Raw genomic sequence first — 19,984 nt, 5'->3', positions numbered from 1 at the left:
GGACATCTGCAAGTGCGCACCGTACTAGTACAATTGGGAAAACGTACTAGTACACACTTTTAGTACCTTTAGTACTTCAGATTTGTGAGAACAATACATGAATAGAATATAACGAGGGTTATATTACTTCACATCAAATTTTAAGCAGGGTCAAACATATGTTATTAGCGAAAATAAATTTAGTTATGAATAATTTTATCCACTTTTGATTCTCATTATCGAAGGTGGATGCTTCAATCTGACAAAAAGGCGAACACCGATATCGTGTAGTGTACTAATAGTACTAAATGTCCGATTGACAGAAGCCGTTCGGTAACGTTATTTTTAGTACAGTGCCGAGTAACATTACTTTTTAGTACATCGTACGTGTACTACCCAAGACTAAATAAAATATAATTTTCTCTCTCTCATTTCTCATTTCTATTGAATCGAACTACAAGTGGAGACAAATTTTCATTATTTACAATAACCATATATTAATAAATATTGCTTTTAAGGTGTTTAAGACTTATTAAATTTATTATTAGTTTTTTTCTACTCATAAAATGTACAATTCGGAAAACTAGCGGTGTTCGAACATTTTAAAACGAGATGCGAAGAAAAATCAAAACAACACAGCTTATAAATATTTTTACTGTGTTTCACAGCTTTCGTTATATTATCCCTTCGTTTGCACTCACTAGTTATTTGTAAGAGGCGGAGTTTGCAATGAACAAGGCAATACTTGAAGGAACACAGCAGATGTCCACGACTGTACTTATTAACCCAATGGAAACTGTAATTAGTATATTTTATTATCTGTTGTGAAACTAAATTATAGTAGGTACCAATCTTTTATGTCAATATAATTTCTGAAACAATCTATAACTCACCGGGCCAGAAATCATTGTTTAAATGTCTGTCATTTACGAACATCTTTTTGGTATATAGTTTGTCTAAATAAGATAGATTAGTTTGATAAATGACGCATATGAAGTATCGAATTCAATGTATGAAGGCAAATGTCATACTTAATAGACAGGTATCGTAGTGAAACACGCAGCGAACAATTATGAACTATCGATATTCGGTTTAAATAATTATCGAACTCAAGTAAAATTATTATTTTCTTATTAACTAATTTAGTGGACAATTCTAGTATTGATTATAGTGTAGAGAATTTAGCGATGACAGAAATAATAGCGAAATCCAATTCGATTACGTACGACTGTAGTAGTAATAAACATTTATTTACTCTCATTATTTGTAATGGTTCTGCAGGTCATTATTAATTTGAGAAAACATTGTTTTTTTTTTTATTAATTCTTAAGTTATAACTATGAATCTATTGATTCAAACTTATATAAGAATAAAAATCGAAAATCGATAAGATTCATGACTGATTCCACAACCCATCCCTACTAAATTGTCAAACTAATCTATCTTATTTAGACAAACTAGTCTAAATAAGTTTTAATCGAATATCGATAGTTCATAATTGTTCGCTGCGTGTTTCGTCACTACGATACCTGTCTATTAAGTATGGCGTTTACCTTCATACATTGAATTCGATACTTCATATGCGTCATTTATCAAACTATCTTATTTAGACATATATGCGTATTTTTTTCATATAATAGTGCGATATTTGACGTATAACAAAATGATTTATTTGACTCGGAATGTCACTAAACAATATTTCATTGTCGTACGATATCCGTCATTTTCAAGCATATAATGTTTTTATATTTTCTTACGGAACTCCAATTTCACCGGGTCAAATAAATTCGTCACACTATATGTAAAAATAGACAAAAAAATTAAACTGTCTATATTTTCTATATATTAAATTAATTATTTTCGAAAATCTAATAAAAATGGGGCCTGATTTATTTAAAATTTGATATATTTAATGGCTAGAAATAAACGAAAATTCTAAACGATTTTTCAAATACCATTTATTTTAAAATACACACGACCGAATACTTTAATTCTATTAGGAAAAAAACATTAGTATCACGTATTTTTTAAAAGTGATACATTTGAAATACGTATAAAATTATTGGCCCCCAAATATGACAAAATTAAAACTTTTAAAAGGAATATTTCGATTATTTCTGCCATTAAATATATAATAACTTTAAAGAATACATAAAAAAATCTCTTTAGACCTTATTTACCTCTATTTTATATAAATTTCACATTTATATAGGAAACACTCTCGCTTTTATCTACAATACGCCCACAATAACATGTACAAAGACGTACTCCTATGTAAACTATCGTAAGTTTGAAATGTCAATTTTGCAAGATATTTAAATATAACGATATATTAAGTAATAGCTGTCGCCCGCGACTTTGCGCGGAATAAAAAAGCATGTAGACTATGTTCTACATCGATATTGACCCGTTTTAAAGATATACAATAACAAACATACATTTACTTTCGCATTTATATAAATTATTAAATATGAATATACAATAATACCGAAGTTTATTATTTGTAACGTTATTTTTTTTTACAGAGAATTTATTACTAATACAAGTTACGATTTATAAATCGCAAATTGTGACTTACGACATTTTACATAGGGGCCGTTTTTGTTATCGTACTCGAATACTCCACTAGCACGTCAAAAGCCTTAAATTGTAAAGACAGAAATACTTATATCTTTAAATTCAATAAAAAAACAGCTTTCACTATGCCATAAATAATTCAAAATTCCATAGATATAACAAAAACACTCAAACTACGTGAAAACGTTCGAATTTTTATATAATTTACATTTATAATACCCGTTTACGGATAAATAGACTTAAATCGCATAACACGATAAGTCATAAAGCGATAAAAATCGCATTTAAATTATCTCCCATAAGATTTTTTAAATTCCTTTTATCTATTCGATTGCCCTTTTTTCTCATTTTCATAACAACGACAATCTTCATTTATCGAATCTAGAGAAATTAAACTTTCTTGTGATATTCTCAAACAAGATCTACATCTTGAGTCGACTGATGTACCAGATTGTGAATTAGCGTCTTCGGAAACCGACTCTAAGGATTTCAGACTTTCAACAGAAGTTAATTTATAACTTCTGAATTCTGATGTCTCTTCTTCCGTCAAATTTAACGCTAAAAGAGAATCTCGTGCCATTTTCCCTAATGAGGTTTTCTTCTTCTTTTTAATTCCCGTATCCATTTTAGTTAAGGGACAGGGTTTGTTCAAACTTTCCGGTAATGATTTAGGACTTGTACCAGTCCTGAATTTCAGTCTCCTTCCTGGTATATCTCGAGGTTTAGTATCTGGTACTTTGAAAGCTATTGTTTTCGTTTTAGGTATTTCTTTCTCTATCTGTGCTAATTTCCTTGATAAATCTTCTAATGAATTTGATTTTTTAATTTTAGCTCTTTCTGGTATAGGTGATGTTATTGCTTCTTTTATAAAAACAGGCGCTTCTATAGCTTCATCGATAACCAATTCTGGCGATAAATCGATTAATATTTTATCATCGATTTCTGTTGAATTTGGTTTTGTATCTTTTTCTTTTTTGAAATCTTGATTTTCATATATTAAATAAGATAGTGCGTCTCTACCTACATCAACATCTGAATCTGTTTTTGTGTTTATTTCTGTTATTTCTTTATTATCTATTCTTTCGTCATCTATGTATGCTAAATGTATATCTGTGTCACATAAATCTTCTACAGTCGCTATTGGTGCTTTAATTTCATCAAATTCTTTTGTATATGTTTTTTTCTGTTTGTCTGTCAATTCGATTGCTAACGCTTTAGTATTCGTCATACTCGATGTTAAAGTATTTTCTGGACTGATATTCTCTTTGATGCCTCTTATTATTTTGCTTGGTAATTTATCAACAGATGGTCCTGATTCTGGTGTCGTTGGTTTCTCTATCGAATTCTCTGTGCCTGATGATTTTAAAACTGCTGCAAATGATCTTGGTCGTATTATTTCTTGTTTATCGTCCAATTTGACGTTTAAATCCTTTGTAAACTTGTCTGTTTTTGTTTGTTCATGTTTAACTTCAGTTATCGTATCGTTATTTCGTTCGTTTGCTATGAGATCTGTATTATCACTAACAGGCTTATTGCCGTTTGTATTTACGCTTAAATCTAAATTTGTTTGTACTAAATTTTCATCGGTGGTTATATCGGTAACTTCAACATTACTTTCAACTTGTATCGTTTGGAATTCACTTAGTGTGTTATCTGTTTCCGTTGAAGGTGTCTTACTATCGAGTTTCTTTGAAAATGATTCATCGACAAAGGAAACTTGAATTCTCTCTGATAGAGTGGAATCTGTTGCTTCTGAGAGACTATCATTATCGTCTCTTTCTGTTTTTTCAGTTGCACTGCCCCAGGACCAGAAAGAACTGGTTAAAGAAGAATCTTTCCTTGGTGGTGTGCTTGATGTTGATTTCTTCTCATCATCACTATGAGAACTACTTCTCGAGAAAAGACTGCTTGGATGCTGGAAGAGGCTTAGCAGCTTTTCTAGATGTGAAGGTAGTTTTATCTCTATCTTCTCCGGTTCAGGTCTTGGTATATGGAAACTAGAAGATGGTGCAACCCAGGATATCTTCCTCATACGGTCTAGGCCTTTACTCTTCAATGCTGGAACATCCAATAAGCTAGAAGTTCGTTTCGGTGTTGTTAAAGTCTCATGTACTTGGAATATTTCCGGTTTCCTAACACTTTCCTTTAAACTGGAATTATGCGTTAGAGTCCCTTCATTAGATGATGCATCCTCTTTGCTCTCTGATGGATTTTGTAAAGAATATTCTATCCCGGAATCTGCTGAAGTGACCATAATTCGTTCTTGTTTAGCTGATTCCAAAGAACTCATGCTAGCTTCTAAGCTAGATAGAGACCCGTGAATCTTTTTACCACCGAAAATTATGGGTGAAACACTCTCATTTGAACTGATGGATATATTTAAAAATCCACTATTTACTGGTGTTGTATCACTTGAGTCTACACTGCTTTCAGTAGATAGATTTCCATCTCTTCTTCTGTCTAATTCTTTATCAGTTTCCACATTTTCATGTATTACTGGTTTTGTTTGCGTATTATCCATCGCATTTAAACTCTCCATCGAACTACCCGATATCTCTAACGACGAGCTGCTATCACAAAAAGCACTGCCAGTTACACGTTTATTCATAAGTCTAGAAACTTCTAGATCAGGACTATCTAGACTTGATTCGCTTTTATTCTTCTTTAGCACTACATCTCGGTTTAAAGGTACTGATATTATATCTATGTTATCCGTCTGTGTGCTGTCGTTTTTAACTTTGACATTTCTCGTCATACCTTGCATTTCTTGTATTATATTACCTAAATCTTCTGTTATTTCTTCTAAATGTTTTATAGCAACACCTTTTTCTGCTTCTGTGTCCTTTGAATTTTGGTCAGAATGTACTTTGGCTGTATTTATATTTACACTATTATTTTCATTTCTAACTGTTATTTTAACATCTATATCGCTTGCTTCTATATTTTTAACTCTCTCCACTTTATCTTCTTTATCCTCACAATGATATATCTCATCACTATCTCCTAAATTATCACTTATTTTACTATCACCTGCGGTCGATTGTACTTTACTATCACTATTAATTTTATCAGTCACATCATTATCTTTACTGTCATCTAACACATTCTCATCATGTTTATTCGAATTTCCTTCAAAAGCGACAGTTTTTGAAGTTTCTTTGAGATCCGCCTCGACCGGCTCAATGGTGGGTTTTATTAATTCAATTTCACTAACATCTTTATTACTAACTAAATTATCAGGTAACAGGAGTTTATTTTTCACTATTTCAGGCATATTATTATCTAGATTTCCATCTTTAGCTAATTCTGTATCAGTTTTATTGACAAGAGGTAATTTCCCTACTACTAATGGTTCCATTGAGAATTTCGCTGGGATTTTTCTGCTTTTTATATCTGTTTCTCTTTTGAATATCGTTGGTTCGGAGCTGGTTTTCATCAGTGTGTGGGGTTCCTGTCTGCTGGGTTCAGGGCTGGGGGTGGCTGTGGAGGGCTCCGGGCTGGGGGAGGGGGTGGAGCTAGGAGAAGGGGTGGGGTTGTAGGAGGAATCATAGTTCCTTGTGACGGAGAATCTTGATATCCCTTTAGATTTAGCTGGATGTATTTGAATCTGTGGCGGTTCAACGACCTGGAATTAATAGTATTTTTTCATATAAATATTGATTATGTAGTTTTTTCAGAATATCACGATATCTATACTAATATAGAGGAAAGATTTGTATTTATGTATGTATTCTATTCACGTAAAAAGTACTTGGATAATTTTAAAAATTCCTTCATTATAAAGGTAGCTTTCGCCCGCGAGTCCGCGTGGAATTAAGAAAAACAAAAGCGAGTAGTCTATGTTCTTCCAGACTATCCTCTACATCTATGCCAAATTTCATAGAGATCCGTTCAGCAGTTTAGGCTACAAACTCTAATAAACTTCCATCCATCGTAACTTTCGCATTTATAATATTAGTATGATTTAACTGTAACATAGGCACATTTTATATTTCATAATTTCACGTGGAAAGTCGTGAGCAACAACTAGATGTCAATAAATATTTGAAGTCAAAATAGTGAAATGTTTTAATAATCAGAGGAGGGGAGGAAGAGAAAAAGAGAAAATTATGCATCCCATTCCCGTCAAATCCACTTCTCTTTTTCTTTGAAGAAAACGTCTTTTCTTTGGAAAGAGAAGAAGCAAGAATCTATCTTTATTTTTACACTAGCTTTAGCACTTGACTCTGTCTACACGGAATTAGCAAAACAAATTTAGTCTAAGTGTCCAGACTATCCTCTACATCTAGTTTAGGATATAAACATCCATCCATCCAAACTTTCGCATGTATTAGTATATTTACCTGCACGACTTTAAACCTAGACGGGGTGGGACAGTAAGGCCGCGTCGGGGTTGAAGGGGTGGAGCTGTCTGATGAATCCCTGTCCGGTGTCACTCGCGTCACCTGGTGGCATAGAACATGAAATTTATGTCACTTGATGAGAATTTAATGACATTTCAGTTGTAAATTCATGTAACAAGTTTTAAATTTTCAGTCGCCAATTTGTCGAAATTCGCCAATTAGGCGACTTGGCGATAATTTTTTTATTCATTCGTCCACATAACAGTTTAAAAATGAACCGCACAATTAACGAAATTCGACTAATGTGCAAACAAACAATGCAAGAATATTTGCGACTTAAACTATCTTCGTACACTTTCACACCTTCAAAATATTAAAAAATTAATTCGCCCAATTAGCGAAATTCGACACAGGGGGCGACGACAACAATTTAATTTGAGATTAATCTGAGATATATCTGTATACACTTTCAACCATTAAAAAGTATAAAAAGATTATTCGCCGAATCGGCGAAATTCGCCGTTTGGGCGAAAAGCTCTTTCTGACACATTAATTAATTTCTATAAAAAGGTATACAAATGTTGATATTTAAGTATACTAACAGAGAATCTGGAGTTAGCTGCGGGCACGGGGCTGCCGGCGGGCGAGGGCGCGGGCGAGGGCGCCGGGGAGCGCAGCCGCCCGCCCGCGCGCCGCTCCTCCTCCACACCACCACTCTATAATAATAAAATAAATTAAAAAGATAAAAAAAAACTAGTTTAGTCATTATATTAATAATTATAAAATCAACTTATTACAATAATTATCACATGACTAGCTTTCGCCCGCGACTCCGTCCGCGTGGAATTAAAAAAAAAACAAAACTAAGTAGCCTATATGTTCTTCCAGAATATCCACTTCTATACCAAATTTCATCAAGAACCTTTCAGCCATTTAGTGTACAAACTCTAACAAACATCCATCCATCTATCTAAACTTTCGCATTTATAATATTAGTATGAAGTATGAAGTGACATACAGATTTTTCGTCATCCAATTCTCTTTTGCTACCACAGACTAGTTTCACATGTAGTCAGTGTTTAATATATGAGGTCAGTGTATACTGTAGGACGTCAGTGTATAATTTTGTGAGTGTTTTTGTTCTTTTAGATACTTTGTCATCATCGTCATCGGGTTTTCGTCCTCCAAATAACTCTATCATCCGTCATCTCAGTCATCATTCCCTTCATTATATCACCTTTAACGCAATACATCCATCTCTTTCTACGTCTACCTCTACCGGTGTACCTCCACACTTATAAATATAATTTATGACGTCAGTGTATAATGCCGTGGGTCATCAGTGTACAATATGTGTTATCAGTGTATAACAAACTAGCTGTTCCTGTGCGACTTCATACGCATGAAATTATGTTTTTTTTTTGTTTACATGCGTCAAATTATCAAATACAAATGTCAAAATGACACGACATGATGACAACCTTGCTTCCTTGATGTTGGCAGCAACTTATGGTCCGTTTCCCACATTTGGGTTTTTATCCAAAATATTTACCCCCTAAGTTTAATGGTGTTAAAATATATAGCCTAAAGCGTAACAGTGTAGGGCTTTTTATTAAAAAAATATTTATTTTAAAATATGGTGTAATTGCTGACATCTTAGGCAACAAAGAAGTGTGTGTTTACGCTTTATTATAATAGTATATAGATGACGTCAGTATAATCCATGCTGTCAGTGTATAACATGTGCTGTCAATGTATACTCCATGCTATCAGTGTATAATCCGGGCTGTAAATGTATAATCCATGCTGTCAGTGTATAATCCGGGCCGTAAATGTATAATACATCCTGTCAGTGTATATTCTAGGCTGTCAGTGTATCTCACCCTGACGAAGCAGGCAGTGTGACATGTGAGGCTGATCTTGCGATGCAGGCGCGGCGTGGCGGGCGCGTTGCGGCGGCACGCGGCGCGGATGTCGCGCGTCATCCGGCTCGCCAGCGCAGCCTCCTCGCACCTCGACACGCTACTCTCCTGACATATCATACTGTTAATTACTAACAGTGGTAGAGCCCGCGCCAATCGCCCGGTGTAATACCACACAGAAAGGCGTGAAGTGGAAGCAATTCCGCGTACTAATGAGTGTGGTGTTGGAGGCCCAACTTTATTCCCTTTCCTTCCCACCCTTTTACTTACAAAGGATGGGAAGGGATCGTGAATTTGACGGTGGAAACGTATAGGAAGGGGAAATGTCCTCTTTTTGTGCGTCTCCTCCGTCGATTAAGGGTAGGTAACGCATCCACTATAGCGAATGTCTATGGGCAGTCGCTTCGCAAGTATGGCGAATTCAGGTGGCCGTTTGCTAGTTTCCCACCTTATGATATAAAAAATACTAACTTTCGCCCGCGACTTCGTCCGCGAGGAATTAAAAAAATAAAAGTATGTGTTCTTTCAGTATCCATATCTATGCCAAGTTCCATTACGATCCGTTCAGTAATTTATGTTACAAACATCCATCCATCCATCTAAACTTTCGCATTTATAATATGACTAGCTGTTCCCGTGCGACTTCATTCGCATGAAATTATGAAAATTGTTTTATTGATTACATTTGTCAAATTCAATTGCAAATGTCAAAATGACATGACATGACAAACCTATATACATACCGGTGTATCATCGAGGTCTATTTGAGTAATTGTAGTATTATCCTTCATAGCGTTCAGAATAACCTGCAGTCCGCTGCTGCCGAGCTTGTTGTCGCGCAAATCCAGCCTCTGTAATAGTATTCAATACATATACAAAGAAAACATAGTTGACACTACACTTGGAGACATTTTTCTATTAATTTTAAGGATTTTTTTTACATTATAAGGTGGCAAACAAAAAATCTAAAGATGGATAAGATATGAAATGAGTATATTAGAGGAAGTGAGAGTAGCCCCAGTGGTAGAAGGTAAGGGAGTAAAAGGTTAGCATGGGGGCATGTTATGAAGAGGGATGAATCGTATGTATGTTACAAGGAGAACGTTAGTTATGAATATGGAGACACCGGTAGAGAGTTGTATAGATTGCGGGAAAGGTGACATGATGAAGGGAGTGATGACTGAGATGACGGATGATAGAGTGCTTTGGAGGACGAAAACCCGGTGCGCCCTACGGGAGTAGGATAAGGCAGGGGAAATAACTAAAGTAACCTACCCAATAATTGACTCTAAGGTAACCTACCCAATAATTGACTCTAAGGTAACCTACCCAATAATTGACTCTAAGGTAACCTACCCAATAATTGACTCTAAGGTAACCTCCCCAATAATTGACTCTAAGGTAACCTACCCAATAATTGACTCTAAGGTAACCTACCGAATAATTGACTCTAAGGTAACCTACCCAATAATTGACTCAAAGGTAACCTACCCAATAATTGACTCAAAGGTAACCTACCCAATAATTGACTCAAAGGTAACCTACCCAATAATTGACTCTAAGGTAACCTACCCAATAATTGACTCAAAGGTAACCTACCCAATAATTGACTCTTAGGTAACCTACCCAATAATTGACTCTTAGGTAACCTACCTAATAATTGACTCTCAGGTAACCTACCCAATAATTGACTCAAAGGTAACCTACCCAATAATTGACTCAAAGGTAACCTACCCAATAATTGACTCTACTAAGGTAACTTCCCCAATAACTGATACTACTAAGGTAACCTCCCCAATAACCGACACTACTAAGGTAACCTCCCCAATAATCGACAGGTAAGCAGTGCACCCTGACCTGCAAGTGTCCAGCAGCGAGCAGCGCCGCGAGGGGCCTGGCGGCGTCTGGGCCGAGGCGCGCCGCCTGCAGGCCCAGCGAGAGCAGCGCGCCCAACCCGCCCTCCGCCAGCGCGCGCACCGCCTCGCAGCCCAGCGCGTTACGACCCACGTTTAACACGCACAGGGATGATGATGATCGCTGGAATTTGGTTGTTGTATTAAATACTAGCTGTTGCTTTCGAATTCGTCTATGTTACATTTAAAATAATAAAAAAAACTAGCTTTCATCCGTGCTTACGTCAACAAAGCTTAGGCAACAAAGAAGTGTGTGTTTACGCTTTATTATAATAGTTTAGTTGTTGCTCGCAACCTCGTCCGAGTGCAATTAAAATATGATAAAAAAATATCCCAGTAGTTTTTGAGTTCATACATAAAAAAAACACAAATCCTTCTTCTTTATAATATCAGTATAGAAGTTACTAACTGTTGCTCGCGACTTTGTCGTGCGATATCTTTGACTTTTGAATTTTTAAAAAAAAAGTCATAAAAAAGCATAGTATATGTTACTAACAGATAAATTATCTTCCTAATGGTGAAAGAATTTTTAAAATAGGCCCAGTAGTTTTTCAGTTTATTCGTTACATACAAACAAATAATTCACTTTTATAATAGAAAATACACAGGTGGCAAGTGTCAAGCTATACAAAAGTTAACCAGTTAAATATGACCCTCACCAAGATCCTCGCGAGGTGCACCGCGCAGTTCCTCGTCAGCTGGTTGTTCCACAGCACCAGGAACGCTAGACCTCGAGACTCGTATCCGCTTACTGTAAACACACAACTCACTTATATTACCTTGAAGGGTAGACAGAGATAAAAATTCTCGATGATTTTTTATTGTTTTTTTAACATTTACCACGTGTTACTAACGAATACGTTAATACGTACTTTTGAAACAGAAAATTTATAAAAATATTTACAGTTTTGCAAAAGTCTAAATGGGCGTTGCAAGAGGGAAGCCAAATTCATCCTTCTCCTACCTATTACTAGCTTCCCTTCCCACTTTTATCATTGACTCTACACTCCCTACTATCATAAATATGCCCCTCAAAGAGTCATTGCCCTCTATGATCCACGGCCTGCCTCGCATAGCCATATGTATGCCCCCATTGTAATGACCCCCCCCTTTGATCATCAATCTGCCCCCATTATCATGACCCCCCCTCTGATCATCAATCTGCCTCATTATTATTTTCCCCTCTTAGATCATCAATCTGCCCTCATTATCATGTCCCCCTCTTTATTTATCAATCTGCCCCCATTATCATGTCCCCCTTTCTGATCAACATCCCCCAATAATCACCATCTTGCCTCCCCTAACCCCCCAATAACTATTCTATATTTGTGCCAGCAAGTGTACTCACCAGGACAGTGGTGCGGGGAGAGCGGCGAGAGCGGGGAGAGCGGCGAGGTGACGGCGGACGGCGGCGTGCACGAGGACTGCTTCACGAGCGCGTCCGCGATCTGCGCCACGCCCGCGTCCTGTAGTACAAGCGGGGAAACACGCGCTTATACACTTACAGTGGAACGAGATATATTAAGTCTTTATCTGTACATTATTTTGATATAGCAAACAGACACTCCACACAGATACTTTTATATTTATACTATTATAATAAAGCGTAAACACATACTTCTTTGTTGCCTAAGATGTCGGCAATTAAAGTATATTTTTGAATAAATCCTTTTTTAATAAAAGCCCTACACTTACGCCACGCTTTAGGCTATATATTTCCATGCCATTAAACTTAGGGGGTAAATATTTTTAAAATGAATTCCTAATGTGGGAAAGAGACCATAAGTTGCTGCCAACATCAAGGAAGCAAGGTTACCGTGGTTTGTCATCGTCATGTCATTTTGACATTTGCAATTGATAATTTGACACATGTGAACAAGGAAAAAAAATTTCACAATTTTATGCGGGTGAAGTCGCACGGTAACAGCTATTTTATGATATGTATATAGATAGTAAAATTGGAGTGTCTGTAACATCAACTGAATAATTCCAGATTTCGGGGATGATGTATTTGCGTTGCTGATAACGAAAATCGCATTTAAAAATTTTTGTCTGTCTGTCCGCAAGCCGCGTTTGTTCCGGGTAATCTCCGAAACGTCTGGCCCGATTTCGACGGGACCTTCATTGGAGGGTAGCTGACATAGACCCGCATGTTATAGGCTATTTTTTAAATTTGAGCTGTCAAAATGGCATAACGGGTGATCCAAATTTGCGCTAACAAATTTTGCGCGTTTTTCGAGTAAAATAATTATCAAACATTTAAGTCCTCTAGCAATTGGGTCAAATCGTCATAATTTCGTCCAAGAAATCTGTAGTAGTTTTAGACAACTTATTTAATTGATACTGTCGCTTTAAACTCAGAGCGACACTTCTCGTCAGGACTCAAGTTACGCGCCAATCTATCCATACTTCTAGTGACATTGACAGCTGTCAGGGACGTAACGTTTAAGCCGATAATCTAGAGTTGCGCCAATTCTATAGCACGGTACTAATTTTATTCCTAACAGTAGATGCACATCTTTCCCGGACATCCTGTATATAAATTGTGTCTTACCTGTATGAGGTTGTTGGAGAGATCCAACAACTGTATCCGTGTGTTCAGTCTGAGCAGCGAGGCGAGCTGCGCCGCGTCCTGCGCACTAAGACGGTTGTCGCCGAGACGGAGCTCGCGTACCGAATTGTTTGACTTTAAAGCCATCACTGGAATACATTATCTTATTAATATTATAAACTAGCTTTCGCCCACAACTTCATCCGTATGTAAAAAAAACAGTCAGTTGTCCTTCCAGACTATCTACATCTATGACAATCATCGATATCCGTACAGCAGTTTAGGATACAAACATACATCTAAAATTTCGCATTTATAATAAGTAAGATAAGATTATATAAGTTAGAGTTTGTAGCCTAAAGCCTGCTGAAGTAGATAATCTGGAAAAACTCACTTTTGTTTTTTTTTAATTTTACGCGGACTAAGTCGCGAGCAACAACTAATATAAAATAGGCTGAACTAGATAGCTACAAAGGTAGGGGAAGACCAAAATATTTTGCAAAGAATATGCTAGATAAGGCAGTGAATTCAGATATTCAGCTAGAGTTGTATGTAAGAGTACATACTGTACACTATTTAGGGGAAGTATATATTGCAGAGAATGTACTAGAGAAGGCCACCTTCAAAGCCAGAGTGAGTGTAGTTTCCTACTCACCTAAACATAACAAGGGTTCTCCAGACAGCTGAGTCCGTTGCAAACACAAAGAGCGTAACGGACAAGTTGCAGGTCTTAGAGAACGAGCGAGTACAGTCGCATGTGACGCTTCTAGACCACTATCTGATACTTCCAGTTCCGTTAGCTCTGCGCTCTGGAAATATCAAAATAAAGCAAATAATGGTAGTACCACCTAGTGTTTTTTTTAAATATACATTAATATCCAAAATACATAAAATATCTATAAGTACTTACCTTCTTTATCATCCTAGAAGTAGCCTGCCATCCTCTAATACCGTACTCACGGGGTCCCATCACGCACACAACTGTCGCACTCTCATAATATTCTATCATATCGAATAAAGCTTCCTGGAATTAAGGTAACAAGTAGAATCTAATAGAAATAAAATCTAAGATGATGTATAGATCTGAATGTTGGGCAGTAAAAGGGATGGATGAAAGGAGACTACATGTGGCAGAAATGAGAATGTTAAGATGGATGTGTGGTAACACGAATTGATAGGATAGTTTGAGAGTAGCCCCTGTGGTAGAGAAGGTAAGGAGTAAAAGGTTAGCATGGGGGCATGTTATGAGGGATGAATCGCATGTTACAAGGAGAACATTAGTTATGAATATGGAGGTACACCGGTAGGGGTAGACATAGAAAGAGATGGATGGATTGTGTAAAAGGTGACATGATCAAAAAGGGAGTGATGACTGAGATGACGTATGATACGAGTTATGGAAGACAAAAACCTGTTGTGCCGACCCTACGAGAGTAGGATAAGGGGGATGATGATGATGAAATAGAATCTAAAAGAAACTACATATCATCTGTTCCCATCATACTTACCGCTCCTTCATCATCAATCTCCACATGGTCTAGTTCCAGTCTTCTGAACTGAACCTTTCTAAGAAGTGCTTCTAACGCGTCTACTGGAGCACAGCCGCGTAATGCGCATTCTACTAGTGTTAGCCGAGGTGCCCGCGCGCCACCGCCTATAGAATTCTCTGGTAACTCCTGAAATAATTAAAAAAAACATTACCCCTTTGGGCCGGGGACTGTTGTCCAAACTAGGACATCCTGTGTGATGGATCACCAGGTATAATATTATTAAGAGAAAAGATTTGTATTTTTTTATTGAAATAACTCAAAAACCAATTGGCCGATTTCAAATATTCTTTCACTTTTAAAATGCTACGTTATCCGGAAGTAACATAGGATACATTTTTTATATTCGGACGAAGTCGCTAGAAACAACTGGTATATTATGCCTCCCATTATAGGGACAAGGACAAGATGATACAATTAAAATAGACAATTGTCAGTGCAAAATACAACCTCTTTGGCTGACAATCAGTATGAATACAGTCTAAGTGGTTGCAATGACCACCGAGTTTTTCACTGGTTTGTTATTAAAAGACAAGAAAACAAAAGAAGAAAAAGAACCGTGGAAAGATAAACAGACCATAGAGAAATACTAACTCGTATCTGCTGCAGTACGGAGTCTATGGGCGGCGTGGCATGGCCTCGACAAGCCTCGAGGTACTCCGCCGCCAGTTGAGCCTTCGTCGTCGACGGGACTGAAACAAAAATTACATTACCATTACAAAATTTGGAATGTCAATTCCTGAAAACTAAATGAGTATGACAATTTTACGAATCAAATGGAATTCGACCTCCGACTATCTACGCTCCCTTTTACATCTTGGGAAGGGGGGTGGCTGAAAACCAGCTCGACACTGGATCTCAACCAGTATCGGTTAAGCTGAGCCTCCCCCTTTTGCCATCTGTTAAAATTTTTTCATGTATGTTTTTTATTTTGTACAACTCTGTGTATTCTTGGATAGCAATAAAGAGGTTTTTATTTATTATTTATTTATTTCATTCAAAACGTATTGTTTCTTACAATGTCGTAAGGTTAAATCAGTTGTTCTCTTAGTTTTCTAACAGATTTATTATATTGGTACAATACGAGCGAAGTCAACTGTACATACTGGAATATTGTCTTGTTTGCAACGAGACAAACTCAGCCTATTCTTAGAAAAAACTATTCAGGTAGCAGTGAATTATTAAAACAACAGAATAATAACAAAAAGCAATTGACTGGATGCCACTTACGTTTTTTCGTAAGTTGCGTTAGTTTTTAAAGTGTTGCACCGACAAATTCTCTAACTGTACTTATCATATCTTTTATGTCGTTTGAAATGCATAATAAAATCTAGATCTAGCATCTAGGTCGGGAGATCTAGATGACATCATATGCCACTGGATTTACGATCATGTCCCAGTCTAGCTGGCTCTAATAAACTATAACGTTAAGCTGTTGTGCGCAACTTCGTCTACGTGATATTAAAAAAAAACAGTAAAAGCATAATATGTTATTTACTTAAAAAAACACAAATGCTAATATTTTTTTTCTTCCGCGTAAAGTCATGAGCAAAAGCTAGTCATTTAAACATAATATTCTATACCAATGTTATAAAGAACAATTTGTGTTTTTGTATGAATTTGATTCACGTAAAAAATACAGGGCCTATTTTAAAAATTCTTTCACGAAGAGGAAATCGCGAAGAACAGCAAATCTACATAAACATTATAAAGAGGAAAGATTTGTATTTTCGTATGTATTAAAATAACTCAAAAACTACTCGGCCGATTTTAAAAACTCATCATTAAAAAGCTACGTTAACTCTGAATAAAGTCTGTCATTTTTTTTACGCGGACAAAGTCGCGAGGACCAGCTAGTTAAAGTTTTTAGTTTAAAATGTGTCGAATAGTAATGTCAATACTTAGTCGTTTTATACATTATCTAAATTCACAATCATTCGGTGGCATAGTACATTGAATGTGAAGATCGCGTGTGATGACACACACCAGATGGCCTGACGGATTACCAACATTACGGTGGCCAATTAATAATAATTACTACCAATAATTAACTACCGCATGATGTAATATTACAGTAGGAACAAGCATAAAACATTTACAGAAACATGTTCACAAAATTCAACAGAAAGAAACATGACAAACATAGGTTGTAATCTATACTATTATAATAAAGCGTAAACACACACTTCTTTGTTGCCTAAGATGTCAGCAATTACAGCATATTTTTGAATAATTCTTTTTTAAATAAAAAGCCCTACACTTACGTCACGCTTTAGGCTACATATTTTCACGACATTAAACTTCGTGTAAATATTTTTGACAAATACCCTAATGTCGGAAAGAGATCATAAGTTGCTGCCAACAAGAAAGCAAGATTGCTAAGGTTTATCATGTCATATCATTTTGACATTTGTTATTGATCATTTGACAAATGTAAATAACAAAATAAATCTTACTAATATTATAAATGCGAAAGTTTAGATAGATGGATGGATGGATGTTTGTTAGCGTTTGTAGCCTAAACGGCTGAACGGATCTCCATGAAATTTGGCACAGGTTTAGAGCATAGTCTGGAAGAACACATAGGCTACTTTTTATCCCGGGAATAGTTACGGTTCCCGTGGGATTCATTAATTTAGTTTTTTAATGTTTACTCGATCATTCTGCAACGGTTCAAGATATCTTATTGAAATTTGGCACAGATATAAAATAAAGTCTGGAGTACACATGGGATAAGCTTCATCCCCGAGAAATGTCCGGTTCCCGGGATACGTAGCTTTTTGTAATTTATATATTTTTTATGACTTCGAATACCACGCGGACGAAGTCGCGGGCAACAGCTCGTTTTTCATAATTTCATGCGGATGAAGCCGCACGGAAACAGCTAGTGGTTTTTCAAAGTCAAAGGTTAACAAAGCAAGCAGCCATTGTAATCCGCTATATTAGCGATGCAACCGCGTATCAGTGGAAGGGTACAGAAAAAAAATCCCCCATACAACCCATTCCTTAAACTCACGTCCCCTTCACATCCTTTCCTTGTATATAAAAGGATGGAACGTAACTCAAATTAGACTTCTAAAATCAGTGTGTAGGAATGACTTCCACTAGCATCTGTGTGGTCGTGGTATTTTTTTTATATTAAGATGGCAAACGAGCAAACGCTGAAATGTCAAAGCGACTGAATAGACGCCTCCCCTTAATCAACGGAGACGCACATAAAGAGGATATTTCCCCTTCCTCGTCTTCTTTACATTATCTTAAAGGTGAAATGGAATTAAAATTACTAAATTTGAGAGCGTTTTTTAACCGACTTCCCAAAAGGAGGTACTCAATTCGTCTGTATTTTTTCTGGTCACTGTCTGTCATTGTCCACTGTCATATTTCAGTATTCCAGTTATTACGTAACTAAACAACACATATTCTAAAACGGTGGCTGAGTCAAGGCAACACTGACAACAGAAACCGGGCCGCCGCGCTGTCTGCGCAGGCGGACCACAAAAGTACGGACAACTTATCTGACCCGGTGAGTTGCACTATAATAGATCACGCCTTTTGTCAATGTCAATGCCATAAATCGTTACAAACCAGTGGACAGGCTATAAGACTAACATTTTGTGTTAATTTGTATTTAGCCATGTTGGCGTTGACAGTCGCGGTTTTCTGGTAATATTAAGAATTAGCTGTCCCATGCGACTTCATGCGCATAAAATTATAAAATTTCATTTTATTGTTTACATTTGTCACATTATCAATTGCAAATGTCCAAATGACATGACATAATCTCAAACCATGGCAACCTTGATACCTCGAAGTTGGCAGCAACTTATGGTCTTGCTTGCCACCGCAACACCCCACTGACCGCCCCGGGAAGGGGCCCTCGTTGCGTCCCAATAGGACGCGCTCTGCCCTACTTCGAGGATATATGACAATAAGGGCCTGTCCCACAATTATATAAATTCTCAGATAACAATCCAACATATAAAATGTGATGGAAATATCTCATTTTCGTACTCTATCCGACAGTGACGTCACTTTTAAGCTATCTGAGCCTATACCAGCCAGTGGTTTGACAAAACCAAGTGTCATCCTCTATCGGGCCAGACAAATCAATCGCACTATACCTCGTGCGAGTTACACTCCCACTAAAGTACGTACAGTAATGATTGTCATATGATTTTCCAAGAAAATCTTAATTAAGAACATGTTCTAGGAATCTCCATTTATTGTAGAAGTCTGAGGATAATAATTACATTGTTGATAAACCATTAAAAACAATTGATCCTTGAGATAATAAACTAGCTGTTCCCGTGCGACTTCATCCGCATAAAATTGTGAAAATTTTATTTTATCGTTTACATGTGTCAAATTATCAATTGCAAATGTCAAAATGATATGACGATGACAAACCACGGCAACCTTGCTTCCTTGATGTTGGCAGCAACTTATGGTCTCTTTCCCACATTAGGGTTTTTATCCAAAATATTTACCCCCTAAGTTCAATGGCGAGAAAATATATAGCCTAAAGCGTGACCTAAGTGTAAGGCTTTTTATTAAAGAAAGAATTATTCATAAATATGCTATAATTGCTGACATCTTAGGAAACAAAGAAGTGTGTATTTACGCTTTATTATAATAGTATAGATATAGATATAACGATGGCTAAATACCATCAGTTTTAACTGCACAGTTCGACAATTAAAACTGAAGGTTTTAAATGTAACCCATCTGAAATAGCTAAAGACTAAAGCATCCTCTATTTGTTGGGTTATATATTTTTAAACCCAATTTTTACACAACAATACTCGTATTAAGTTATTTTACTTACTTTAAACCTATATCTATTTTAAACTATTCGTTCATACAAAAGGTCAAAATCCGCTCGAATTCATGTACAGTCAACACCACAAAACATGTATACATTAAAAAATATATATCCATGCATTCAACAATAGAGTCAAGGTCTGAAACATATACACATTATATCCTTAGATATTTTCGAAATAGATAACGTATAAAAGTTTCTAGAAAGCATTTGTATTTGTTAATTACATTGTGAAGTACAATGACAATGTCAATGTCATGTACTAGAAAAATACCAAATAAATAAAATAATCAAGAAACGTAAATATTAGGCAGTTTTAAATATAATGTG

At 36.3% G+C, this 19,984-nt stretch overlaps 1 protein-coding gene across 1 annotated transcript in view; it reads right to left on the bottom strand.

The window, feature by feature from the left end:
- Positions 1–1,553: 1,553 nt before the first annotated feature.
- Positions 1,554–19,984, bottom strand: part of LOC106105958 — a 31,858-nt gene continuing 13,427 nt past the window's right edge. The window contains exons 2-14 of the mRNA XM_013286467.1: positions 15,427–15,524; positions 14,794–14,961; positions 14,196–14,309; positions 13,941–14,094; positions 13,289–13,434; positions 12,083–12,200; positions 11,394–11,485; positions 10,679–10,858; positions 9,565–9,672; positions 8,783–8,929; positions 7,502–7,615; positions 6,900–7,001; positions 1,554–6,181 (exon numbers count right to left, since the gene is read on the bottom strand). Of these exons, the coding sequence (XP_013141921.1) occupies positions 2,876–6,181; positions 6,900–7,001; positions 7,502–7,615; positions 8,783–8,929; positions 9,565–9,672; positions 10,679–10,858; positions 11,394–11,485; positions 12,083–12,200; positions 13,289–13,434; positions 13,941–14,094; positions 14,196–14,309; positions 14,794–14,961; positions 15,427–15,524 (4,847 nt within the window). The 3' untranslated portion in view covers positions 1,554–2,875. The remainder of the gene's footprint in view (positions 6,182–6,899; positions 7,002–7,501; positions 7,616–8,782; positions 8,930–9,564; positions 9,673–10,678; positions 10,859–11,393; positions 11,486–12,082; positions 12,201–13,288; positions 13,435–13,940; positions 14,095–14,195; positions 14,310–14,793; positions 14,962–15,426; positions 15,525–19,984) is intronic.

Source organism: Papilio polytes, unplaced genomic scaffold (genome assembly GCF_000836215.1).
Source record: "Papilio polytes unplaced genomic scaffold, Ppol_1.0 DF822622.1, whole genome shotgun sequence".
Taxonomy (NCBI): domain Eukaryota; kingdom Metazoa; phylum Arthropoda; class Insecta; order Lepidoptera; family Papilionidae; genus Papilio; species Papilio polytes.
This window is presented reverse-complemented; position numbering and strand designations above follow the sequence as displayed.